This window comes from Strix uralensis, chromosome 23 (genome assembly GCF_047716275.1).
Source record: "Strix uralensis isolate ZFMK-TIS-50842 chromosome 23, bStrUra1, whole genome shotgun sequence".
NCBI classification, from domain to species: domain Eukaryota; kingdom Metazoa; phylum Chordata; class Aves; order Strigiformes; family Strigidae; genus Strix; species Strix uralensis.
This window is the reverse complement of record NC_133994.1, coordinates 8,312,535-8,339,768: the sequence shown is the minus strand read 5'-3', so window position 1 is coordinate 8,339,768 and position 27,234 is coordinate 8,312,535. Positions and strand designations below refer to the sequence as shown.

Sequence of the window (27,234 nt, the reverse complement as noted above, 5' to 3'; positions counted from 1 at the left end):
GACGCTGCTTCTTAGTAGAATGAGGATGCCACATTCAATTTGAAAACAAAACGTTCCTGACATGTCACAGGTGGCAGCACTCCAGGCTTGAAAGGTTCAAGTAGTACAAGAAGAGCTTTATAGTGTTTCTGGACTTCTGTGCGGTGCAGGTGCATCCCTCAGTATGTAATAAACTTTCACGCCCATCCTCCAGATGAGCATCTTCCTGGTTTTTTTACCATTAAAGTGGTGATTTGGGGACATATATTTCAGGTTGCAGATTAGGCAAGCTTGGAGATTTCTCCTTTTTTAATGATCTTCAGAACAGCTTTGGGATTTCTTGCCAAGAACTCAGTCTTTCACATAAATCATGGCAATTCCTAGACATTCCCTTGTCCCAATTAATGTCACTCTCCTTGAATTTTACTCAGTGCCTGGATGCTTGGAGGAGCTGTAAAGCAGAACGTGGACAGACTGTAGCCCTTCTGCAGATCAAACGAAGTTATTTCCTTGCGAAAGTCGCAAAACAGACTCCAAAACTTAATTAGCAGAGGGATTCAGCCTTCTTTTGTCTGGGCTTACAGCTCATCTGGGAAAAGTCCTTCTACTCCGTTTAGTACAAACACAGTACGAATAGAGCTCGCTCCTCAACAGCTGCGTTGTTGGAAGGAGAGAGGTGCCTCATACAAAGAGATCTGCAGGGTCACAACCTCCCTGTCGATAAATTCACCTACTGAGCATTGTAAAATCAATGTTCTCTTCTTGTCAGACACTACTTTTTCCCCTCCAAGTTCTGCAACCTATTGTCGTTCTTCGCCCTCTGAATTCTGTTTGTGACTGTGCAGATTCCCCCCAAAGCCGTGACTGGTAGGTGGAGTGGACAGCAGAACTGTTTTACTCATCACAAAAACTGAACATCTTCCAAGTACTGATACACTGTTTTTTCCTCCTTACCGAGCTTCAGAGTGCTCAATAAAAAGAAGCTCCTGGTCACTGTGAATGTCATGCACTGACCCTTTGGAAGAGGCTGTTTGGGATGCCCTTTGTTGTTTGTGTCCTCTGTCTTTGCCTAGGGTTTGGTCTTTCAAAAATGCGTTAAAGTGCGTTTTGGTATTCACAAGACAAGGGATCGTTGCCAAAAAAATACCCCATTTATAATTAAGATGTACGATTTGCCCTTGTAATGGTATGTCTTGATGTGTTTTACAGCCCACAATAGATGAGAAGATTCAGCTTGTGCCTAAAGCCCAGTTGGGCAGCTGGGGGAAGGGCAGCAGTGGTGGAGCGAAGGCAAGCGAGATGGGTAAGTCAGGACGGGTCCTCACCCTCTGCTTTGCTACCAGCCCTCCGTGCCACGAGGGGGTCTGGGGGGAGATGCTCACCTCTGTGTGACTGCCTGTGGGGCAGGACCAGCCCTTTCCTTTCAGTTCTCTCCCCATCACTTGGAAACCAGCTATTGCTTAAATGTTTCTGTGATGCCGAGGTGTCAGCAGCTACTGACCTTGTTGTCGCTCTTCTCTGTGTTGTCCTTACGATCTCCCAGACTCCTTACGACCAAGTGCCACTAGTTTGAACAGATTTTCTGCACTGCAGCCTCCAGTCTCATCTGTATCTGCCTCATCCGCATCTTCAGAATTAGATTCTCGCAGGGCCTTAACTAGGTAAGCTTCGGCCCAGCGGTGACTTGCCCTTCTGCTCTCTGTACGCCCGAGTTCTCCACTTGCTGCTCTAGTTACCAGCACACAGAAATAAGAGAATTTCATTGAGTTTCCAGGAATGGCTGGGGCTTTTTCCCCCGCTGTGTACTTCGAGTTAACTTAAAACACATGCATATTTTATAATATCATAGGAGAGACAGGTGGTATTAATTTTTAAAGTCATTACAGTGAATGTTTTAGGCTCCACGTTTTCAGTCACCCTTGATCTAAGGATACATTGGCTGGTAGTTTATAACAGGTTAAAAACTCTTCGGGTAAAATGTTCTAATAAACAGGTATGCAGGTTGGATTCAATGGTCGTGGATTCAGCCAGGTCAGCGGGTTTATTTATCCGGAAAAACATGCCTAAAACCTTGTAGAAATTTAGGAGGGCTCTTAAAACCCTCTGGCTGTGTCTGACCCTTCCCATCGGGTGTGACCAAGCCCGCCCGCAGTTCCGCATCACGCGATGCCTACGTAAGGCCGTGCCGTGCTCTCACGCACCCCGATTTCATCAGGGCTGCAGCCACTCCAGCTTGTAGCATGAAACATGTATTAACCCTCAATAATTTATCAGCTCTAGACACGGTTTATAAACGTACAGTTCATTTAAAATGTCACTGATTCTCCCAGTACGCACGAGCTGCTGGACTGTTTTGTTGGGTTTGTCCCTCTGGGTTTCACTCCTGTTTCACCAAAAACTCTGGCTGGTTTGGAAATGATTCCATTTTGGTATCACTGTGCCTGTCTTACTCATTAACACAGTAATTAATAGGACAGATCCTTGTCACCTGGTGCTGGTAGCCTTCCCTATTCAGAAGCTATTGTTTCAATAAATGGGTAAAAAATACACCACTCACAGCATTTCACAGTAAAACAGGGCCTTTGCATTATAAAATCCACCGTTCTACATATAAAACGGGCGCTGTAAGACTTCGTGGCTTTCCAGGAAGCGCTGGCTCGGCCTGTCCACGCTGTGGATATTTGTGTTTGCACATCTCTGAGACTTGGGTTAATTTTCATTATATTCTGTGTAGCTACAACCGTAAAAAATTGAGACAACAATCGTGCTGGGTTTGGGTTGTGTTTTTTTTCCTGCAGTTACTCTAAAGCTATCCAGTGTCTTTTCTGACGTTACCAGCACTGCAAGCGGGGGGTTACTCGTGCCGTAACCTTTAAGCGCGTGTGTTTTTGTTCCGCAGTCGCGGGAGCACGGGCAGGGAGAAGAACGACAAACCTCTCCCACCTTCCCTCTCCCGTCCCAACACCTTCCTACGGGGCAGCAGCAGTAAAGAGCTGCTGCTCGACAATCAGGCACAAGAGGAGCAGCGGAGGGAGATGCTGGAGACGGTGAAGCAGTTAACAGGCGGTATGGAGCTGGACAGAAACAGCACAGAGGCGGAGAGGAACAAAGCCAAGGAGTCTGGTAAGCGGCTCTGCCGTGCTCGGGGAATCTTGCTGAATGTGTGAAAAGGCATAAGGGAAAAATCTATCAGAAAAAGCGACAGATTTCTGTGCAGCGGTGTGAGGATTTGTCCCGCAGTGACGCATCGTCAAGCGGCGATAGCTGTGATCTGCCTCCCAAAGGTTTGTAACACAACTGATTCATATAGGCCTTGGCGTCATCTCCTCCCGCCGGCTCCTCCTTAGGATCCAGCAGGGTTGAAAGGCTGCAGGTAGCAGCAAAACGCCACTCCACGGCGTTGGCTTTCCTGCTCACATCCTGTTGCTGCTTTATGGGCTCAAAAGTCCCCCAAATCAGTGTCACTTCTGCAGAACTGCCACTTCAGTGCCCAGTAAGGCCCTATCTGCCCTTTGCAAACATCTCCTGCGGCCAGAGCAGTGATTTGGGTCTGGGACAGACCGCACACGGCATCTTTTTAGCGCTGCGTTGCCTTCCGATCGGGTCTCGGTGCGGTGTGGCGTTAGCACCCGCCGTCACCGTGTCACGCTGCCCCTCCCGCTTCTGCTCCTGCCAGCTTGAGCTGATTTGTTAGTGAGAAAATACTGAGGACACTTAGCGTGATGTTCCCCGTGGACGGAACCTTTGCGGCAAGTAGAGTGTTTTGCTCCGTCCCTGGGAAGCATCTAGAAACTGCTACGGTGAGGAGTTCATCTGGACTGCCACGACCCAGCACACGCTCGTCTTGAAGCTTTGGGGCTTTGTTAAAGGACTTTATGGGGACCAAGGGTTTGAGGATGTGATCAGGAGATTGCTTTGGGTTGCTGCCCGTTGTGTTTTAAATTTGCAGCGTGCTGTAACAGCTCAAAGTTTAATTATTTAATGTTGATAGAGAGCTTTGAAGGTGTTGCAACCTGTGTCACTGCCAGCTGTGTTTCTATGAGAAGGTTGATTTACAGAAATCTTTTGGAGTTCAGAGTGGGGGAAGTGTAGCCAAGAAAGAAGTGGCCTGTGCCTGACGATGGGGCAGGGAACACGCTGCTCTGGTGACTTCTCTCTTCAGAATGTCGTGTCTGAAAATGATGCTGAGTTTCCTTTTCCAAATGTGGGGTTTTTTCTATTTCTACCAGCCAAGCCAGAAGCTCCCCCAGCTCCAGCACAAGAAAAGCCTTCGCTCTCAGAAGAGGAAATAGAGAGAAAATGCAAATCTATCATTGATGAGTTCTTGCATATTAATGATTTTAAGGTAAGCAAAATGAAAGCCTCACTCAAGTCCCACAGACCTTTCTGCTAGGTTTTCTCTCCAGGAACTGTGTCTCTGTAAGCACCCAGCTCACACAGGGGTAGCAGAAATGTGGGGCCTGTCAAAATACGGGCAGCAGCAGCTCCGTGAGCATTTTTAGGACAGTTGTCTTCCAAACTTGTTTTCTGCCCTGGTAGTAATAGGAGAAATAGCCCAGCTTGTGTGTTTTAAGTAGCAAGATGTATGTGTAACTGTCATGAATCACTGAGCAGCTCCATAATAACAGCAATTTTGGAAGCAGAAAAGCTAGTGGGAAAATAAACTGAGGTTTTCATTCAGTTATCAAAGCATGTGCTGTTCTGATCTGGAGGCAGATAAAGCAATACTAAATATTGAACAAACCACTCCAGGGTATTTTTAATAAACATTGAAAATTACTGAGCAGCTGTCATCACTTCCTAGTTAAAGGTTGAAATTTTGTTTCCCTTGTAAATGGATTTTTAGCTTGTCCAGGGAGTTTGCGTGTTACATTCACTGCAAAGCTGATTGGTTTGATCTTTTGCTGAAATAGATTTTAAAAACCTGCCAAGTTTGAAATGGCAGCACTGGTTTCTAGAACTAGAGTTCCTGGTTTGGCACCCTAAAAGCAGAGTTGCTGCTTGCGCTTCATAGGGCTTCCAGATAAAATCGGAAAGAGGAATCTTCTCATGATGGATTGTTTTGGGTTCACATTTAGTTATCAGGATAAATTATTAAATCCCAGTTTGGAGGGAAAAAAAAAAAAGCCAAACGCTTTGATTTGAGACATCCCCCAGCTTGCTGGCCCAGCAGGTCTCAGCAGGAGGAGTCAGGGGCAGTGGGGCTGGTTAACAAAGGAGTCTCCGGTCCTTTTTCTTTTAGCAATAGATTTCAAAGTCTGACCCTGGGTGTCCGGGGTTAAGGGGCTGCTGCAGTTTCTCTGCTTGCAAATACAATGACATTTTTTTTTTATGGCTGGATGGAAGTAGAGTTGAATTGCGGTTTCAAAAGTACATCAGATTGAGGCAGCCCGTTTGCATGAGGAGGTTACTTGATAATTGTAAATTCTCAGCGCTCTTCAAACGCAGCAAAGCTTCTGACTAATTCAGCTTAAACTCACGTTAATACATGAGTGTGTTAGTGTCATGTACAGCAGAGGAATGGCTGTTTCTCATGAGTTTAGTCTTCAGGACTGAACCTGACTGTAAATTGAAACCACTCAGCTGCACGCCGGTGTCAGCGACAGCAGCACGTTCACCTCTGTCCCGGAGACATCGGGACCCGTCGGGCACGTCTGACGGAAGAGCCCTGACCCCAGCCTGCGGTCTGGGACTGCCAGGCTTGTGACCTGCAGAAAAAAAGCCGTTCAGGGCCTGCAGAAATGCATCTGGGGCTGCCAGTTCTGGATAACTAAAGGCATAACCTAAGACAAAGAGCAAATGTCTGTAGTCAGGAAACCCGCTGAGATCGGTTGGGCTGAGCCGAGAAGGTCAGTGGAAGGTCTTTGCTGATGACAGTGGAGATTTTTGAAGTGTGACATTGAGCACTTCTCTGAAAGTCTCTATTTAAGAGTGTTTTATTTGCTTAGGTTACAAAATGTACACGCCAGAAAGTAGAAGCTTTATAAAGAGGAAATTCTCCTCCAAATGCTACCCACCTATTTTCTGCTTCTTTATATGCTGTGGGTTTGTCACACAGGCATTTCTGTGCCAGATCAGCTCAGCAATGAATCTAACCTAATGTCCTTTTTTTGACTTGGCTTGATATTTGATGAAATAATAGGCGTTTTGGTGGCATCCAGAAGACAATTCCTGTCCTTTCACTGAGCAGCCGAACTGTACCCTGGAGCCTGATTGTGTATTTTAAAAATTGTTGCCTGCATGGTATAAATTCTCATCTTTTTTTTTTTTTATTATTATTATTGCTATTCAATTGCCATCTCAGTGGTGATTTGTGATGAGGTTCCATAGCCTAGTTCACCTTTGCCTGGCAGCTTCACTAAATACTCATTTCCAAACAAAAACAAGGTTAGCAGTCTCTTGATCTGCCATCAGAAAAATCCCCGTTCTGTGTGCCAGGCGCTAAGCAGCAAACCCTGAACTATCTTAGAGTAGAAAACGTTCTTCCGCCTCGTTTTTTGACGTTTTCCGTTCAGACAAAGGATCCTGTGTGTCGTTCGAACAGGAAGCGATGCAGTGCGTGGAGGAGCTGAGCGCCCAGAATCTGCTGCCTGTTTTCGTGCGAGTGGGAGTGGAGTCGACGCTCGAGAGGAGTCAGATCACCCGGGATCACATGGGCCAGTTATTACATCAGCTGGTGCAGTCGGGAAAGCTGAGCAAGCAGGATTTCTTCAAGGGGTTTGTATTCTGTGTGTAGAAACGGATGGTTTTCTTCACCGTTCGTTGCAGATGAGCGCTGTGGTGGAGAGGGATGATCTCCCACCGTGCTTTGGTATCCTGCCTTCTCCACGCACCCGTTCTGAAGGAGTATTTTCACCTGGGTGTATTTATAAGTAATATACTTATTGTAATACTTCAAAATGTATTACAATAAATATATTTCAGATGCTTTAGTGAATGTAAATATTTTCATATTTACACAAGTATTTATTTCTAAGCAAATAGGTGTCTATTTAAATGTGTGTATTCAGATTTCTGGTTTTTGATGCATTTGTCAATGATTGCCTTTTGGCAAATCGCTGAATACAATTAAAAGAGGAGGAAGGAGTCAAAAACCTTCAGGTGACATTAATGCCCGGGAGCTGTGTAGCCTGAAGTGCTGTGACCCAGAGACCCGCAGCCGCTCTCCCACTGGTAGGAAGGCTTCACCCGACGGTGCTGTTTCTCAGGACAGCTCACCCTTAAGGAGAAGACGTGTCCTCGAGGGGCTGAGGAGGAGAATGTGTGCCAGATGTGGTATCAGACAGGGTAGACCTTCCTCAAGAGGTCTGAGTTCCAGCTGCTGGTTCATCCCAGCTCTCCGGGTTTTGTCTTCCCAGCCTGGATCTGAACTGGTGTCCAGTCATAAAACAATCCCTGCACCCAGGGAGGTCCCCGGCACCGCTCAGTCCTCACTGGGGCTTCGAGCAGGATGATGAGAAGAGGGATAACCACGAACAGCAGCCAGCGAACGAGCAGATGAGATAAGACTTTCAGATACTGAGTTTCTGGGTACTTATCCCTGTCTTGCTGCTTTTATTTGACTCGTGCCTCATTGTGGTACCGCTGACCGCTCCGATGGTGATCTCCCTGTGCCCGCGTCTGGCAGTGAATTTTGTTGTGATGCAATCCCGGGGCTCACAGAAAAGGTGTAGGCAGCCTGAGTTCAAAACCGTATGGAACAGCAGGAAAATATATATATATATCCACAGGGAGTACACTTGTCTGTGTCCACGCGGTCACTGATGGTCAAAACGACTCGTTTGAAGTGATACATTTCCTTAATGGATTGTGATTAAAACCATTCCTGTGTTTCCTGGAGCGTGGGTAAGTGGTTGTGATGCCAAATAAGCAGGATCTTGATGAAATAGCGGGACACGTGGTCTGAATGTGGCATAAACAAAGCGAAACAGCTCCTGAAGATGATGAAAGGGCAAGTGGTATTCAGCGGGCGCATGAGAAGAACACCAAAAACCACTCTACTTATTCACACAAGAGAAATTACTGCGTAATTAGGGGTTAGGGGATGAGCACTGGTCACAGCACGAGTCAGGAGAGACACACAACAGGAAACCAATTTCTGGCAGAAACGCTTGGACAAACCTGGGTAGCGGAGGATGTAAAGAACAAAGCAAAGGGGGTGGTTTCTGGGTTTGAAGCACAAAGGAAAATATGCGCTTATAGTCGCTAAACTGGACCCCAGAATTTTCAAGGTTTTCAAGAAGACATGAATCATGATGAAAACTGGCAGGAGAGCCAGAAAGATGATCATCTTGTACCAGCCATGGGAAGTGAAGCCACCCAGAAGGCTTTTATCGGAAAGAAGAGTTTTGAGTGATTCTGGAAACTGTATCCACTGTTGGGGAGAAATTTTGTAATTCATGCTGCCACGTTTTCTGTTCTGGATGGAAACCTCCCTCTGGTGTACTGAACTTTTTTTCTTGTGTCATTTACATAGTTACAGACATTTTGTTGATTACCTTACGTTTGGACCTCGGTTATTATTAATCCCCCTTCTGTAAATGTTTGGATATCTGTAGAGAAGGCTCCATTTAGTAGATTTATAGGCAAAATTGCTTTTTAGTTTTACAGGTTTTACTGGTTGGGAAACGATTTGTTACTGGGATATAAGAATTGTTGTCAATGGAGCTTTCCTGGATGTATCTGCTGGTTTTACGGAAGGCGATGTGCACGTACGCTCCATGTTACTGCCTAGAGAAATCCATTCCTGGCAGTTTTGAAGCACTAAAAGCATAAGATGGCAGTAGTTTTTTTGTTACCTTTGTGATTCTCTTTTCTCCTCTCTTTGCTCCTCTTTTCTGTAATAAAGGGTTTTTAAAGTGCAGATTTGCTTTGCAGGAAAAGTCTCAAATTAAATTGTCTCTAATGTTTGACATTTTCCTTTCTTCTTTTAAAGCTTTTCAGATACCTTGGAGATGGCGGATGATATGGCCATAGATATACCCCATATTTGGTTGTACCTAGCTGAGTTGGTGACCCCCGTGTTAAAAGAAGGAGGAATCTCTATGAGAGAACTTATACAGTAAGCAATGCTGGTTTTTTCCACGGTCAGTCGAGCCGTGCTGGCTGCCTGGCTGTGCTCTAGTATTTTCACAGCGTGGTTCCCATCAGCAGATAAAAGACAAATAGCGTTGGAGGCTCAGCTTCTCCTACGAGCTGATGAAAGGTTTGCTGCGCGTCGTTCGGGACTTGCCCCAGACGCAAAGCTGTGGTGGGAAGGGAGCTTCCTGCTCTGTGCTCACTGTTCAGGGGTGAAATAAATCTACTTCCATCCTGTGTGTTTCAGCTGAGCTAAAAAATACCCCAGTGTTGTGCAGTCGGAGTCACTTGAGAGCACGCTGAGGCTCTGAGAATTAGACTTGGAGAGCGAGGTGTCGCGCAGGAGACTTTGTGTCTCAGAGTGTAACAGCTGCCACCTGGGCGTTGCCTTAAACAGGCACAAAACCTTCCCTGCAAGACTGGAACCTGCTTCCAGGACCAGAGTTTCTGTATTTTGTACATGTCCTTATATATTTGGGGATGAACTAGAAGCCAATTGAATGGTTCCCTTTTCCCGTAAGTAGCGATTAAGAAAATAGCCTTTTCCCCCAGAAGGGTCCTGCTACCTGAATGCAGCATCCCACAAAAATGAGTGGATTTGAGTTACAGAAAAATAAAATCTTTGTAATTAGTCCTGTTGTGGCAGGTGCACTGCACCGCTGAAGTGTCTTTATCAGCAGTGCTAGACCAAATCCTTTACCCTGGCAGAAGTTGAAGGTGATTTCCTGCCTCACTACCCCTTGCCTTGTGTTCCAAATTCAAATTATAAGGAAAAATATCTGGTTTTCTTTCATTCTAGAGAATTTAGCAAACCTTTGCTTCCTGTGGGAAGAGCCGGCGTCTTGCTTGCTGAAATCTTGCACCTTCTATGCAAACAAATGGTAAGTGTCCAGGCGTTCCGCTGGGTGCCACGAGTACGCGTTGATGCAGGAAGCCCACACGTTCCCCACGTGAAGACGTTTAGGGATGGGTCAGCCAGTCCAGATAACCCAGGAAACCCGCCTCTTCATCCTCATTTCAAACCTTACAAGGTTCCAGAAAGTTAACTTTTTTTTTTTCATCGCTTTTCCCTTTTGCAGGTACCTTTGCACCTGGCTTCTTCCAGAAGCTAGAGTGCTGAAATACTGCAAGAGGGACACTCTCAAGGTATTTCTGGGCTGACCAGAAGCAGCAAGTGCCGGAAATCTTGCGAGAGAGCTGTTCTTGCAGACCGGAGAGGTTCTGCGGGTTCGGATAAGCTTCAGATGGCCTCTCAGACTCCTGGGTGCTTATTCAAATTAAACCGGCCAACTCTTAAGATTCACCCATCACTAGGGGTAGTGACACCTTTTCACCCTGTAACTTCTAGAGCTCTCTTACACATTTCACAGTTGTGTGTCCAAACAGTTTGGTGGTTTCCCTATGACTCTGTCTCCATTTTTACTGCACTTTGGATAATGTCTATTTTCAACCCTGTAAAATCCCTCACTGGCCTTTTTTTTTAAGCATGCATTCAAATAAGGTCGAATGTTCCAGGAGCATTGCAGTCTAGCAGTGCAAATAGTGACTTTTTATTTATTTATTTTAGTCTTACGCTTGTTTGGACAGTCGACTTGCATTTATTTTTCTCTGTTCTGTGAAAGACAAGCTGCTGTGCTCTGGGGGTTGAAGCACGGCCTTGGGTTTCTGTTTCTGCCACAGCTTTCTAATTCGATCTCATCCAGGCCAATACTTGGACTCGGGTATTTCAATGTAGCGTCAGTCATCTCATTCAGATCCTGATGAATCATAGCTGGAACTACGCACAATTAGCTCTTAATGATTTGCATTGTAAACTTAAAATTGTATTATGCTTTGTAAACTGAAAATCAGGCTGCTTTTATCAGTGCTTACCTTAGGCTACGCAGCGATCTCCCTTGTTGCGGGTGCTATAAGGTAAAAGTTTTGGAAAAGCGTTTGGGTGAAAAGAGCTGGTTGTTAGCAGTGGTTTTATTCCTGTCAGAATTGTCTGTGTGCTGTCTTAGGCGGGATACCGAAAGGGCAGCGTGACGTTAGGGGGTGCGGAAGGTTGGACTGTATGTGCTGGAAAGGCGCTTTTCTCGAGGTTTGCAATAAATTCTAGGAACTTGGTATTATGTACCTGAATTTGAGGCTTGATGTCTGCACAGAAAACAGCCGTGTAAATAATTCTTTTCTAAAAGTAGATAATTTGCTGGTGCCTTGATGTCGAGGCAGGGGGAGAATGAGTCACGAAGTAAGTTAATGACAGAGTCAGGAGAAGAATCGAAGTCATCTAACTGCCGGCTCTGTGCCACGGCTGTGGGAAACTCTGCCTTGTTCAGATGTGCCACTTTTCCAAGGCAATCTCTGGCTGAGGTTGTTGCAAACCCCCGTGTCACGTTATGCCTTGTTTATTACCCATCACCACGGTGTTTGACCACTTGACAAGATGCGTAGACCTGGATGTACGATTTCTCTTGCACGGGGTTTCCAGACGTTTCATTGCTGGGCATCTCGTTTGGTGGCTGAACGGTTCTTTATTTCTCCTGACACAGCTGCACCACTCCGGCTTGTGTAAGCTCCCCTGGTTGTCTCTCAAATCTTTAAAATGAACAAATTGTTTGTGTTTTAGAGCCATAAGAAAGTGGGAGCCTTATGGAGGGAGTCTGGCCTCAGTTGGAAGGACTACTTGCCCGAAGGGGAGGATGTACATACCTTTCTCATGGAACAAGTGAGTTCAGAGCAAGCATCTGCTTCATGATTTTGGCCCCACGTCCTGTTCGTTCACCCATTTCCATCCCGTTCTTGGGTATAGTTGGAATGGGACGTGGGGTGAGGTGCCTCCCTCACCACGTCGGGGTTAGATTATTTCAGCACCTCCTTTCTGTAGCGCCAGGAGGACGGGCTCGTCCCCTCCGATCCCGGGCACACATCTCCTGGTCACTGCAGGGAATGAACTCAAGAATGAGTTTTGCAGCAAGGACAGACGGTCTGCAGAAGGGACAGAATAAATGGTGGCAATTACTCACTCATCCCACCTTGCGTTGGGGTGTCAGAAGGGCGAGGAGCCAGGCCTGATGGAGGGCACCTTGCCGCTCTTGCTAAGGAAGAGGCTGGAGGTCTCCCCGCGCAGCTCCAAGCCATCCACTGCCCTGGTTTAGCACTTAGGAAGTGCTGCACTGCAGGAAATGAAATGGATTACTGAGGCCTGGGGCTTGGTGAGGGGACTGTAGATCCTCTGTCACATTTTTGCCATGAACTGGGGCGTTAGCTGCAATTTCTTTGAGTAAATTCCAGCTCTGGTAATTGTGTTCCGTCGTTTCAGTTGAGCAACAGGCACTTCAGTTTGTGTGCGCTCGTGTTGCGCAGGGCTGGAGTTGCTCTGAGGTCCCTGCTTGTCTTTGCTGGATAATGTAGTTCCCACGTGTTTGTAAAATGCTTCCTAATCTTTGGAACAGAAAAAGCATATAAATCGTTGTAACGCTAACTTAGCAGCTGAAAGATGCCAGAAAGCAGAATGAAGTGCAGCTTGCTGCCTCGGTTTGGTATAATTCAGCGTAGGAAAGTGTATTTAACTAATTCTCACCATCACTTCTGATGTTGCAGAAGTTGGACTTCACGGAGTCCGACTGTTCCAGTTCCTCAGAAGCACTTTCAGAGAAAGAACTCTCTGCGGAAGAGCTGAACAAGCAGCTAGAAAAACTCATTGTTGAGGACAAGGCGAATGACGAACAAATCTTTGACTGGGTAGAGGTACAAAGACTATTTTCACCCTCCCTGCACACAGTTCCTTAACTGCTTTCATAAATATTTTCTCACCTAAAGGAGCATCTCTGCAGGCTCCTCCCTGGGCATAGGCCACTAAGGTGATTAGGTCTGTGCAATCAACAGATTAGACAGAGAATTAAAATCTAAAATATAATCAGGCAGTTATTTCATAGTAAGCTTTAGGAAGAAAGAATTTTGGCCATATTAACATAAAACTGTGTAACTGCCTTTTAAATACTGTAGACTTTTTGACACTGAATACGCTGCTTCTGGCTACTTACTACATTTTAGCCGCAGTACACTGCTACATTCTTTTTTCCCAAAATATGGGATAAAAGCTTCTCACTGCTTTTTGCAACATGACTTACACAAATTCCGTGTCCCCCCCCCACCAGCTGCATGCCCTGCCAGGCTGCAAAAACATCCTGGGCAGTCACCAAGGGTGGTATTGGGCCAGACACTGTCAGAGGAAACACAGAAAAAGAAAGAAGAGGAAAAAGAAAAAAGCCCTGTCAATCCACTGGTGTTTTGCCCTCTATCTCTGGCTGCATCCTTTAAGCCAGATATTTAATCTAGTGTCTGAATTTATTAACCTGATTCATTTAGATCTGCGCTTACAGCTAAGTCTTGGTCAGCTTCATTTCAGTTCTTTCTGTCGCGGGAGCGATGCGTTAGGAATGTCATGTTTCTGCTGCTGTTAGAGAAGTTGAGAGTGGAATGAAAGCAGAGCTGAAAATCTGGGGACACCCACAGGCTCTTTGTAGTCTTGGACAAGTTACACAGGCATTCTCTGAATTTCTTCTACAAAGCAAATCTCCACCCAAGGAGCACGCTGTAAAATTTGTTGAAAAAGCCTAAAACTCTTAGAAGACATATAAGGGCGTTGCAGAAGCCAAGCGTTGTTGGTTTGGTGTGTTTCTCCAGACAAACGGCCGCTCGTGGGAGCAGTCGAGCGGTGTGTTGAGCGCACGAGAGCTGCTGCTGCGTGTTGACGTACCTGAGCTAGCGTGGGGCAGCACGGGAAAGCTGGGCTCTTGCGGAGGGGGGGGAACGGGATTTCTCCTGCAGCAGCTTTCGCTGAACTGGAGCTTGCTGCTAGATCCAGCGGTGGGGTTTGGAAGCGGTTGCTCTCACGCAGCGGCCTGTTTTTAACTGGTCCATTTCCTCCTGATTTCAGGCTAATCTAGATGAAAGCCAGATGAGTTCACCTACATTCCTTAGAGCTTTAATGACAGCAGTTTGTAAAGCAGCTATTATAGGTGAGTAACTTGCAACACCATACCAACCAAACGTGCAAAGAATTATTTTATATTTTTCAGGTTTATCACACACTAACACTTTTGCACCGTATTGAATCCCAGTGCTGGGATATCCGTTCCCCCTGTGCTGGTTACGGTGCTCTCGAGGCCCCGGTGTGTTCCGGTGACCTTGCGTGAGCAGACGTTTCAGACGACTCTGAGTAACACCAGATTGTTCATTGATTTTTCTAGTGAAGGTGGAAATGTGCTAGACGTTATTAAGATAATTAGCATTTCCACTCCTGTGTCAGCAAGTACGCGTGGGCGCTCTACCATCGCAGATCGCCACGTGCGAGTTGGAAGCGTGGGTTGCAGAAGAGAAGCCAGCCTGTGTGTCTCGCTTCTTAATAGTTTTATGTCCAGAGTTGCAATTCTGGAAGGATGGTTTATGTGGCTGACGTGAATTGTACAGCCCTCGGCTGGAAATGGAGGAGGGGGGGGGTCCTGAGTCGGATGTACGAGCCTCAGACCCTCAGGGGGGCTTGAATAAAGCGCCGCAGCCAGGAACAGCTGCTCAGTTCACTTTGTTTTCTTTAACTTTACTGTTGGCGTCTGGCAGGGCAAAAAACTGCCCGTGTAAAGCACCCGGTTCTGCTCTTGGCTGCGAGAGTCATACTCAGTGGAGAGAATGGTCTGAACTTGATCTTGTGGCGAGGGGAGGGACAGCCCAGCCCCGTTCTGCTCCCCAGAACAGAACCTTTCTGATGCCACCTAGTGTTAACGGCGGAATGACACAGGGTTTGACTGCAAATGTTTAAGGGTTCCTGTATCAGGAACATCATCTTCTGGTTTACATTTTGACCTTGCCTCTAATTGAGGGGGTTTGTTTTCCCTTTTGTTTTCAAAATATCACTTAATTGTGTTGCATGAGCTGCTTAAAAGCTGCTGCATAATTTATCCGTGTTGCTGATGGACTTCTAATGTGTATTTTTTATATATTCCTGATTTCCTGTGTCATCTGCAGCTTATGATTCTGTTTCTGCCTTAGTATTTATAGAAAAAAAAATAACAATTCTAAAAACCTTCTATATAACTGAAATTTTAGGGGAAAAAAGTAACGATTTTCCCTAAAACCTTCTATATAACAAATTTTAGGGAAAAGAGATACGATTTTCTAAAAACCTTCTATATAACTGAAATTTTAGGGAAAAAAGATAACGAGTTTCTAAAAACTTTCTATATAACTGAAGTTTTAGGGAAAAAAAGATAATGATTTTCTAAAAACCTTCTATATAACTGAAATTTCACGAAAAAAAGGTAACGATTTTCTAAAAACCCTCTATATAACTGAAATTTTTAGGGGAAAAAAAGGTAACGATTTTCTAAAAACCTTCTATATAACTGAAATTTTAGCCCTAGCCATTGTACACACTTTGGATATCCGGTTGCCTGTGGAAACACAACGATTTGCGCTGCAAAGCGCGGCTGCGATTCTCTGCGTTTGTCAGCAGGCTGGTTAGGGCCAGGGTTGCTTCACACACGGGTGGAATTTGGGGGACTGGAAGAACCAAGACTTCCAGGAAAAGCCATCGATCAGAAATACTTCCTGCTGTTTCTCATCCTGTTTTCTCTCCATGCTATGGATAAAAGTGATTGCTATTTGAATAACTGAAGGCGATAAAAGATCCGCCCCTGCGTCTGTGTGCCAACACTGACCCTGTTTTCTTCTCTTCCCCCCAGCGGACTCTTCTAGCTTCCGTGTGGACACTGCTGTTATCAAACAGAGAGTGCCGATCTTACTCAAGTACCTAGACTCAGACACAGAGAAGGAACTACAAGCACTTTATGCACTACAAGCATCAATAGTAAAACTTGATCAGCCTCCTAGTAAGTGTTGCCTCTGTGCTGGGGATTTGAACCCTGATGGTATAAGGAAAGGTGGTTTTGCAAGTGTAAAATCCAGCCCCAGAGTCTGGAAAGAGGATGTGCTTTTCCTGACAGTAGAAACAAAATTTTACCCTTGTACATAGCAGATGAGAGAAAACAGTGTACAATGGTTTCTGCTTGTCTGGGTTCTGGCTTGTAGAGCAGCGCAGTTCCCCTAATGCTTGGCCAGAGGCCAGCTCTTGATTGCTCCTGTAAGCAGCCGTGCAGAAAGAAGGACAAACCTCTGTTGATCAAGAGAGAGGGGGGAAAAAAACGCAGTAAAAAAAATAATCTGTGGAGTTTACAATACCTGGACATGTGAGAGCACCAGGCGTTGTAATTGCATTGCTGCACCACAGATGTCTGTGAACTTGGAGGGAATAGAATGAGTTGGATAACTGGTGAGTCTTGTCCCAGAGACGCTGCAGGAAACTTGCTGGAAAAGAGGCGAGGGAGTTGCCAAAGGAACAGGGACTCCCAGGGAGTCTGCAGCACAAAATCAAAGAGTGCCCCAAACCACCCGACTGGATCGTCCTTAGCTTTAAGGCGCTAGTTATTCGTTATCCCTCCTGCTGAGCCGCGAAAAATCAGGTGTTGGAAAGGAGCCAGCCTGCTGGGCTGCACGATCCAGCCAGAGGAGACGGGCTGCTGTGGATTCTGCTTGCCAGCCCAGCCCTACATAATAAATTCCCTAGATAACGCATTCCCACGGCTGCTCTCCCAGCTTTCCCTTTTCTGCGGAGCATGTGTTACCCGACGGCGTCGGAGGGACCTGTTTTCCCTCTCAGCTGCGTGTAACCAGCCAGGAAGCAGTAACTCAGTAACGGACCTTCCTTTCACTTGTATCTGCATCTCTCGCATTAAAGGTCACGTTAATCCCCTTATCCGTAACCGTGTCTTTGTCCGCTGACTTAAACAGCGCAGTGCTAACAGCTGTTCTCTCCCCTTATTCCATTATTGCAGATTTGTTGCGGATGTTTTTTGATTGCCTGTATGACGAGGAGGTAATATCGGAGGATGCCTTCTACAAGTGGGAAAGCAGCCAGGACCCAGAGGAGCAGAACGGGAAAGGAGTAGCGCTCAAATCTGTCACAGCATTCTTCACGTGGCTACGGGAGGCTGAAGAGGAGTCGGAGGATAATTAAAACTTAAAATACAGAGAGAAAAAAAAAAAAAAAGAAACAGTTTAAGTATTTTTTTAAAAAGTTTCACGTCTTCGCCAATCACAGTGCAGCAAGGCCAATTCTCGCGCAGACCCCCCCCTTCCCCCACACATGCACGAGTGGGAGAGGTAAAAATAGATAAACACAAAGGTGATCATGGAGGAAAAAAAGGTACTTGAAAAAAAAAAGTAAACTTCAAACCTGAGGGCGGGAGCACTAAACCAAAATACATGTATTATTTATAGAAAATATTTTCTGTTTTAATCTTTCTTTTTCTTTTCTTTTTAAACAAGGACTCATACAAAAACACAAAGCGAAACAAATCTGTTTAGCAAAAAAAAAAAAAAAAGTTGAAAACTTTTAATTTATTATTTTAAGGACTGCAAATGCCAGTGTAATTTTTAAATTTGCAGTTTCTGTAAACAAATTGTATAATAGAACAAAAGCAGAGAAATAAATTTCCCTCCCCTTCATATGCACCTCAGTTTTGTTTCAAAGCATGATAAATAGACAAAACTTTCAAGGGGGTTGGGGTAAGCTAGATGAGGAAGAGATCAATTTTTTTTTTAATTGTCATCAGATTTTTCTGCCTGCCTCTCAGCTTGCTTCAGAAATTTAAAAAGAAAATAGTAATCAAAGCGTACATAACCTTGGAACGGAAGGAAATGCATTTGAGAAAACCGCTGCGGACCAGAGTGCTCCGAAAATAACTCATTCAAAACAGTGCTACCCCGGGGAAAAAGTACTAGTGATACTTTCAGAACCTTTAGAGCAACTTTAAGGCTTGTAAATACATAGAACAAATATTTAAAAAAAGAAAAAAAGAAATTGACTCAATACTATTTCTTTTCACTTTCAAAATATAAAGAACAAAATAAAGACAAACATTGCAAGTTTAAAAGAAAGTAAAACGACTTCTCCTTTGACAGCTGCTGAATGTGTGCACCATCTCTGAGCGGTGCTGGCTTCCTTTTCATTGTGTAGGTCCTCAGTTCCAAATTGTGTACATATAGTGTGTGTATGTATGTGTGTCTACCAAAAAAAGAGGGGTGAGAGCAATTGTTTTAAAAAAAAAAAAAAAAAAAAGGAAAAAAAAAAAAAAAAGGGGGTTGCTGCTTGGGAGACCTTTTCTGCAGAGAGAACTTAATGGCCGATGAGCAGCTGGCTGGGCTGCTGGGCCACGTAGGTGCGCTTGGTTCCGGGAGACGACCCCGGGGAGCGGTCGGTGCCCGATCCCAGCTCGTTTTTTCCAGCCGCGTGGCCGCGGTGTCTCTCGTGTGACTTGGATCGGTGGCGTCGTCCCGGGGACTTGGGACCCTGGTAGCTGCGGAGGTCGCAGCCACCCAAGCAGAGAAGCGACAGCCCTTCGCCGCCCAGCGTCTGCCGGTCGCCTTCCTGCGCCCGAGGAACCCGGAGACCCGCGCGGGTGGAAGCGAAGGCGCCCGACGCGAGTCAAGCGGTGGAACAAGCGCTGCGGTGCTCCTCCCGGCTCTGCCCGCCCCGTGACGGTGTCTGCAGCCCGGGGGCACATTCACAGCGGTCGCTTACACATTTTCTGTGCCCAAAGGGACCTCGACCGCGCCCCGAGGCCGCGCAGTCCTCCAAACTGAGCTGCCGCCCGGTACCTTAAGTCTCTTGTGTGTCTCTCTTCAACAACCAAAGATGACCTGCTGGCTCTCACTGTGAAGAAGCATCTACCATAATACAGTCTGCAAAGTTTGTGAAGCCCTAAAATGTAGTTTGTGAACTGTGGTCCGTGGACCACGAGTAACCTGTGGAGCATTTGCTGGTGGTCTGTGCAGCACTAGCTGCTCACTTGATGCTGTCTTTTTCTTTCTAGCTGCTAAATCACTTCTTTTTTAAAAAAAAAAACAGGAAAAACAACAAAAAAAAAGGCTACAAATACATTAAATACTTTCCTAATCTTACTTTTACATGTAAACAATTGCTGTACTTGCATAAGGATGTTATTTGATCACCAAGGGGAAGGGAGGAGGGTGCCTGGTTGTGGCTGGAGGGGAGATGTCCACGAGACGCTTGCCCTGTTAATATGTGTTCCACGCCATGAATCTGAGCTAGAGAATCCATGGCCTAAAACACTAGAGCATTGTTTGGGGTTTTTTTTTTTTTTTAGTAACAATAAAACACTTTTCTCTGATGTTTTGTTAAAAAAAAAAAAAGAAAAAAAGAAAAAAAATATTCTCACCCTTAATATCTGTATATGTATGTATCTGCTTGTACGACATCCAGCGACGACTCGTCCTCAGCTGCTTCCCCTCCTGGCCTCACCCTTGGGTGCTCTCGAGATCTCCGAAAGGCTCAGCCACACCCAAACCCCCACCAGCAGGTCTCGAGGTGCTTTTGTTAAACCTCTGCAGAGGGTCGTGTGGGTGCTCTTCTCGCCAAAGTAATTTTTCAGCCAGCAGGTGAGCAGGGCCGTGATGGTTTGTAGCAGTCGAACGGTTGAATTAAATGGATGCGAGTTTGGATGTAAATGAGGCCAAATATTTGTGTGCGCCTGAGGAATTTCCCTTCCACGGCCGGGCAGTGTCAGACCCTGCTGGGAACGGGAGCGTGCAACACCGGGGCTGTGCCACGTGAAGACTGTGATTTGTTTTTTGATTACCTTGAATCAGAAGGAAATTGTTGGAGCCTTTGAACAGCCATGTGAATCGAAGTGTGTCAGCGCAGGGAAGTTTGTTTGGGGAGCTTGAGTCTTTTGGCTGAAAGAGTTGGAAAACCACTGGCTGGAGGGAATGGGAACAGTGAGCGTAGGGGTAGAGATGAGAGTCTGTCCCCTCCTTGTTTGAGCCTTTATTATTAGATGTTTAGGGGGGTGAGAACTTGCCCTGTTAGTGTCCTGCAAATGCCAGGAAGGGAGTTTTCAGAGTTTTTAAGGCTTTTTTTTTTTAGAGTTACCCAAAGGCTCTGAAAAGGTGGGTTTGCAGCGTGGACAAGAGGGAATGGCCTCAAGCTGCGCCAGGGCAGGGTCAGACTGGCTCTTAGGAAGGATTTCTTTGCAGAAGGGGTTGTTGGGCGTTGGAATGGGCTGCCCAGGGCAGGGGGGGAGTCCCCATCCCTGGAGGGGTTGAAGAGTCGGGTTGACCCAGCGCTGAGGGATCTGGTGGAGTTGGGAACGGTCAGGGTGAGGTTCATGGTTGGACTGGAGGAGCTTCAAGGGCTTTTCCAACCGAGATGATTCTGTGGCAAGCTTTGTGTTTTCTGAAGCTAGATCAGTTAAGCTGCACGAGGAGTGCTGTGAGCAGTTTATGCAGGAGACCGTGAGCTCTCCAGCTGGGGGTATGTTATGTTGGGGTTCAGCTTCCCACAGCTGTCACCACAAGGAGCGTATCGGACACCAGCCTCAGACCAGAACTGCTTCCTCTGCTCCCTTTGTGTCCTTTGCCACGTGCCGCTTGCTTACCTGCACCCGTCCCAAGCTGGGGCTGCTTTTCAGTCACCTTCTAGAGCAGCACAGGGTGCAGGCAGTTGTGGCTCCTCAGGATGTGGCCCATGGTCCTGGGAGATCTTTGCAACACATCTTCTCCTGAAGGGTATTAAAATACAAAAATCTGTAAGAGATAGATGAAACAGAAAAGGGGATAATTAATTAAAAGAGGTTCCCATGGGAATGTGATTTGTGGGAGCCTCGTTTTACTTACGTGAGAAGAGGTGAGCTGTGGTTACTCCTACAGCAAAGCCTAAGCAGGGAGGACAGCAGATTTCCACCAAGAATGCTAAAGGTTTTGAGTGTGTTGGGTGTTTTTCCTCCCAGTCTTGGTGCTATGAGGCATTTAAACACATCTTCTGGGCAGCCTCGTGAACGTGGCAGGGAGTTAATGCAGCTCAGCGGGGAAGAGCTGCATTAGAAGCCATTTCCACTGCTGGGAGCCCTTCTCGTGCTGAGGCTGTGCGCACTATCAAAGGCGCAGGCCAGGAGGAGCAGATGCATCGCTTACATCCCCGTTTCTCTTTATTGCTGAAAATGTCCCCAAACCTGAGGCAGTCAAACAGACAATTTCCAGGCCAGGTGTCTGCCTAGGGCTGGTTTCTTTCTAGGAAAGTGTTTTCAGAAATGGATCAGCCGCTTCTGTGAATGAGGTGGGGGAAGACACCGATACCAGACACTGCTCTCTCTGCCTGGGTTCAGGTTTTAACATTATTTCCTCAAGAAGCTTCGGGGTCCAGGAGCAGACCTTGGTGTGTGGAAAAACCGTTTGCCCGGGATCAGCCCTCCCTGGTGCAGGAGCTGGTAACCGAAGAGGCAACACAGCAGGAGAGGCTTGGGAAAAAGGATTCCTCTGCAGATGGTTTTTGGTTTAAGCCAGTAGTAACTTACACTGGTCATTGCTGCGTTCCTGTGACCCACAGAGCTTCTGGTTCCAACCCTATAGACTGTTTCTTCTCATAAAAGAAAAACGGGGCCTCTAAAAAGTCGCACTAACTTGCTGGGCATCCTGAAAACATGTGAAACCAATTGCAGATGTTGGCATCTCGTTGCCAAAAGGGTGGCTGTGATTGTTCGTGCTGTGTTTCGTTCCAGCATGAGTTGTTTTTACAGACAAAGGGACCTGAAGCTGGTTGCCTTGTCAGAAGCAGCCGCTGCAGAGCAGAGAAGCTGTTTGAGCCGTGCCCCTGGCGCTGCTCGCTCGGTTTGATTCACAGACGTGAGAGAGTTTAGCTTTGGGGGCAGTAAGCTCAAAAATCAAACCCCCACAGAATGTTTTCATGCGCTTAGATCCAACACCTTTGGCCTTGAGGGGCTGAACTGCCTTTAGGTGAGCTGGCTGTTGGCCGCAGGTCGGTGCGCGGCGGCAGTGAGATGCCGCGCAGCAGGAGTTGGGTCAGGACGGCCGTGCGCTGCGCGGGGACGAAGCCAGCGGGAGATGTTTGGGCTGGCAGGCGCTCCAAGCTCCCACTTCACGCGGCCGGTCCAGCAGGGACAGCTTGGCACTTCTGCTCTTTGGAAGATGTTGGTCCTCTGCTGCTACCTGATCCTAGGCCGGCTGAGCGGCATCTCCAGCCATCAGCAGGAGCGCGAGCTCTTCGCACGCCGCTTTCTTCTAATCAGGTGCCAACCCGAAGGCTTGCACGAGATGTCGCACGCTGATAGAAACCCCAAGCGATGGTTTGATGTGGCCTGGGGGCCACGTGCAAGCTGCAGCAGCCACAGGATGGAGCCTGGGGCTGAGGAGGCTTCAGCCCTGCTTGGCTCCCATCTCCCAGCCCAGCTCTGTGGATAGAAAACCCGCAAGGAGCCGTTGCAGGAAAACCACGGTGATGGGCAAGCAACCGCAGCAGGAGATTGATTAACCCACTCGGCTTCCAGCAGCGTGACTAAATCCCTGCCGATATCCAAGGAAACTTAAAGTCGTCTACCCCTGTGTTTTCCAAGGGGCTCTGCTTGCCACCTTCAGTAACCATCCTGGAACTGTGGTTTGCTGAAACAACTCCTGCTTGTTTCAGTGCTGCCCTAGGGAAGCCCGGCAGTGATCGGTGGAAAGCTTTGGTCATGTGGCACCGGTTTCTCTTCTTCATTTCCAGCTGCTAAATTGTGCTGAAACGGCAACAGAAATAAAACCAGCTTCTGCTCCATTCACTACTTTCCAAAAGGGAATTTGTCCAAGTGTGCAGTCGCTGTCCCAGCTGCAGGGATGGTTGCGCTGTGGTTGCAAATTGGGAAGGGGAGGGGGGGGGCTTGGGGAAGGCAATCGGTTCTTGCAGTTAGGAAATCCTTGTATTACTGAGCGAGCAGAGAGAATGGTAAAGCCTGGCTCTTGCATGCTTGGTTGTCCTGTTGCAGCCCCCTGAAAGGGTTAATAGCAGATGTTGTCACAAAGCAGAGTTTTACTAAGCTCACGGGGGACAGAGCATCGTGGAGCAGAGCACTGTTAGGAGTGTTTTATCACAGCGTTGCAGAGAGCAGCTGGAAGGGAGCTGAAAAGATCATCTTGGCAGATGCAGCTGGTACCTTTAGATCTCACCTGTGAAGGAAAATCCATCATTTCAGGGTTGCAGAATAAGCTGTTCTGAAATAACGCCTGGTGCAAATGCTCTGTGCCATTACAGACGGCCTAAAGTGAATAATCTGTCGATCCCGTTTGCGTGTGAGCGTGCTGGGAAACGGAGTCCTTCACCACAAGCGTCTGGCCTGAGAGGGGAGCGGGCACTCGGCCCCTGCAGCACTCTGCAGGGTTGCGGCACCACCGCCGCGTGAATTTATGGTGATGGGAGCAGCGCGTGGCTCTGGTCTCCTGCTGCAGAGCCCTGTCTTGGGTGTTTTCATACACCATGATCATCAAATGCAAGGAATTTCACACACCTCTGCAAAACAGGGGAGTGGAGTGTTGTACCCATCCTCCAGGGAAACGCATCTGACTCTTCAGGCCTCCTCCAACATCACAAGGTGGATATTTTGAGCAGGAGCCTGAGCTGTGGCTGATCCATCTCAAAGAAAAGCCAGTCGACAAGATTTCCCACGGAGAGACGAGCGAGCCAGCACTAGGGCTGACCCTACGCTTCAAGCAAGAGCCATGGCTAAAAATGCTTTAAATTCCTGCTCAACCCGAAGGTTTTCTGACTTCCCAGCGAGGCTCGCCGGCATGGCGCTGCTCTCTTGCGGCTGCAGGACCGGCGTGGAGGCCGGAGCCCCGCCAGGCCACTGAACACGCTGGGCGGGCTGCTGGTTGCAGGGGTGTACAGTGCACGTGCAGCAGCCAAAAATAAGCTTTTTCAGCCCCAAAAGCATCCCAGCCGGGAGGTGTTACTAACAGGAAGTTATTACCTGCCCGGGCGAGGGGAGCAGCTGCCGTGCACTCCGTGCTGCAGCCTACTGCCTACCAGTTTTAATCTGAAATGGTGTTTGGCTCCAAAAGCAAAGGAATTTAGCAAATTCTCACTGCCAGATGTTAACGGTGGGGACTTGCAGCTTTGGGAGAGGCGCTTTGTTCCAGTGTGAAACGCTGGGCTGGGGGATTTCAGCTTCTCCTTGCTTAGGGGAGCTGTCATTGCCACTTGCCTGCTTTGGGTAAAATAAATCACTACTGTAAGGCTGAAAGCGCTATTAAAAAAAAAAAACACAGAACTTCCAGCCACTGGTATCCCAGTGACAATAGCATCTGCCTCGTTAGCACTAAGGATCTATTTCAAATGAGAGTGTCTCCAGAAAAGCAGCAGCCGGTGGCGACTGCTTAGTCCACAACATTTTCCTGCTCCAAATTTCTGCCAGCTCCAATGGCATTTCTATCATGTGTTTGCTCTAGACCAGAGCAAACTTTGGTATATTTAAGCATATTTTTATTCACTTGCTAGGAACTGACATCAAAATGGGTTGTGGGGTTTGAAAGCATGCAGATGAACAGAATACCCCTTGGAAAAGGGGAAGTGGTTTGAAAAGATAAACCTGCCTGGGTGAGCCTTAAGGGTGGGTGTTAGAGGGGCAGCAACAGAGATCAGCTGGGAGGTGGGGTAGGGTGACACTGGGAAAAGTACAGAGAACAAATTATTAGGAAGCTGATAAGAAGGAGATCAAAGGTGATGTCTGGAAGGCCACAAAGGGGCAAGGAATATGCATTTTTGAGTTGAGAGTAGGAAATTAGTGATTTTTGCACAGAATTACAGGAACTATAGGGCTGATGGTAAGACTCCGCTGCTGAAAATAAGTAAGTATGAATTGGAAAAGAGTTAAGTTTTTCTGGTAAAATGAACCAGCAACAAAGCGGAAAATTGTGGTTAAAGGATGTCACCTCATCTCTTCTAAAGGTCCTTATTTCTACTGGAGATGTAAAGGGGGGAAAAAAAATCCAGACGTAAAAAGCAGCTCAAGCGTAAAGCCAAGAATTGTGTGTGGGACTGCAGGAAGGGTGACACTGCTGCCCAAGTCCTTCATCGCTTAATAGTTCTGCGTGCTGCAGGCAGAAGGCCCCTGGGAGTTTGTGTGTGGCTCTACAAGTGAAAAGTGAGAGACCCACATTAATTGAATATTGTGATTCTGTGATGGTTAGCACCGCTCCCTGTGCAAATCCACCGGGTCAAGCAACACTTGATTTGTTTCTGAAAGCGTAAGAAGCGGAAGAGCAGCAGAATGTGAAGCTTTAGGGATGAAAGAGCGAGGCGAGGGGAAGGAGCTCCCCAGCCTGCTGGTGATTATAGACACGGGATGAAATGGGAAAAGGCTCAGCTTCTCCCTGAGCAAGGTAGACAGTGGGACAAAAAGGTGTAAAAGGCTTTATAAAAATGCAAAAGCTGAGGTAAAAATGGAAAAGGAAAAAACTCGCCAAAACTTGGGGTGACGACACCAGGGGCAAGGCCTAAATATAATCAGCGCTGAAGGTTGGAGCTGCAGGTCAATATTAAAACAGAATTTGGTGACAAAGATGCTGTGCTCGCTCAGCCAGCGGGATCGAGGACGTATCGGCAGAAGCTGGTTTCAGCATATAAAGCGCACAGTGCGACAAAGGTAATAAAAAAAGGTAATAATGATCTTGTGTGTTGTACCCTATGTGGCAGGTAGCTGTGAAGCAACACAAGAGCAGTGTTTATTAAGTAAAAAATGTGACAAAATGGGGAAAATATGAGTTGGTGTCGGGTAAAAAAATTAACAGAGTAGCCCCCAGAATGGAGTTTCTGTGAGTAGATGTATGTAAAACAGAAGCACAACAGGTTTCATGTTTCTAGCAGAAGAACAAGAACACGTGGCATTGCTCTGGATACCAGGTGGAAACAGTAAATGTCTTGACACGCAAATTTTGCAGCCACTCCTTGGGAACAATAGCAATATGTCTAAATGATGTGGTTGAAACTGCAAGCTGCACTGTACAGTCAAAACCCAAAGCTGTAGGCAAATCTGTAAAAGCTCTAGGGCTGCAGGAAGATGTAATCAAATGGAATGATTTTCAGGAAAAAAAAAATCCACAAACCAGTTGGAATCCTACTAGTGCATGGCACCTGCGAAGGCAGGAGAGGTACTGGAAATGGTCAGTACTTATTAAAAGCGTTTGATGATGATGATGGCGCTCTACACAATCACAGATCAACCCTGACTGCAGCCCCCCGCTGAAGTAAGACTCCCTGGTGATGAATTTCCCTGTCCTGCACCATTTCTTCCTCCTGTGCTTCACTCCTGTCACTGTCCCCCACAGCGTGCAGCACGGAGGGAAGAGGGAGGGGGACAGAAATGACACAGGCCCACCCAAAAATGGGGCAGAGGAGACTGAGCAGTGGGTTTTGATCCCGTTGTGGATGCAGCTGCCTTCCCCGGGTGTGGTGGTATTTTCCCAAGAGCCCACCGTGGTCAGGCAGGCGTGTGGCTGTTAGGGAATTCGCAGGGCCGGCAGCTCTCCTCTGGGGTGGATTTTGAGATAAAAAACAGGGAAGGAGACAACAAAAGCTTTTCTCCTCCTCTGCTTGCATCTCAGTGTAGCTCTGTGGTTTAGCCAACGCAGGTGCTGGGGTTTTGCACAAAGGCTTGCAGTGAGCAAGGGGAGGGCAGCTGGGGTGATTTCATCTTTTCCTTCTTGGTGTCTTAAACGCCGGCAGGAAAGGAGCACATTCCCTCTCACTCCCCTCTCCTCCACCTTCCAATCCCTCCCCTCCTGCCAGAGAGGCACCGCAAGGGGGGAAAGGCCAAAAACCACATTTTTCTGCAGCTGCACGGTCGCTGTTTTACATTCACAAGCAAGACAGGAATGTTTAGCAAAGTGGAGCCATCTGGGTAAGGCGCTTCCAGGGCTGTCGAGCATTTGAGACAAAGGACTGTATGAAAGCAAAGCACCACGGAGATAATCTGGAGTGGAGAAGATGACACTGAGCAAGGCCAGGCCTTGGTCACAACACTTGGCTTTGGAAGATGACATTCTTGGGTGTAGTACACTGTTGCAGCAGCCACCTAAGGGGGGGAAAAGAAGTTGGAAAAAGCTTAAATAGTCAAAACAAGACACCTCTTTGGTGTCTGAACGTTGTAAGTGCTTCTTGAAAGTGCTCACAGAGGGGCTTCCCACCCATAGGAGGGATAAAAGTGCCCAAAGAAATGTGTTATTGCCCGTACAGCCTTCAAATCATAAAAACACAGATGGGGAGAGAGGTTGGCAGCACATGAGTAAGGA

General features: G+C 47.1%; 1 protein-coding gene across 20 annotated transcripts in view; it reads left to right on the top strand.

The window, feature by feature from the left end:
* EIF4G3 (eukaryotic translation initiation factor 4 gamma 3) overlaps positions 1-18,057 on the top strand; it is a 149,379-nt gene extending 131,322 nt beyond the window's left edge. For all 20 annotated transcript variants that reach the window (XM_074893016.1, XM_074893017.1, XM_074893013.1 and 17 more), the window contains 12 exons: positions 1,189-1,282; positions 1,523-1,640; positions 2,879-3,102; positions 4,209-4,324; positions 6,524-6,696; positions 8,915-9,040; positions 9,857-9,938; positions 11,669-11,767; positions 12,643-12,789; positions 13,982-14,063; positions 15,783-15,929; positions 16,932-18,057. In XM_074893016.1, the coding sequence (XP_074749117.1) occupies positions 1,189-1,282; positions 1,523-1,640; positions 2,879-3,102; positions 4,209-4,324; positions 6,524-6,696; positions 8,915-9,040; positions 9,857-9,938; positions 11,669-11,767; positions 12,643-12,789; positions 13,982-14,063; positions 15,783-15,929; positions 16,932-17,113 (1,590 nt within the window). In that variant the 3' untranslated portion in view covers positions 17,114-18,057. The remainder of the gene's footprint in view (positions 1-1,188; positions 1,283-1,522; positions 1,641-2,878; positions 3,103-4,208; positions 4,325-6,523; positions 6,697-8,914; positions 9,041-9,856; positions 9,939-11,668; positions 11,768-12,642; positions 12,790-13,981; positions 14,064-15,782; positions 15,930-16,931) is intronic.
* Positions 18,058-27,234: the final 9,177 nt, after the last annotated feature.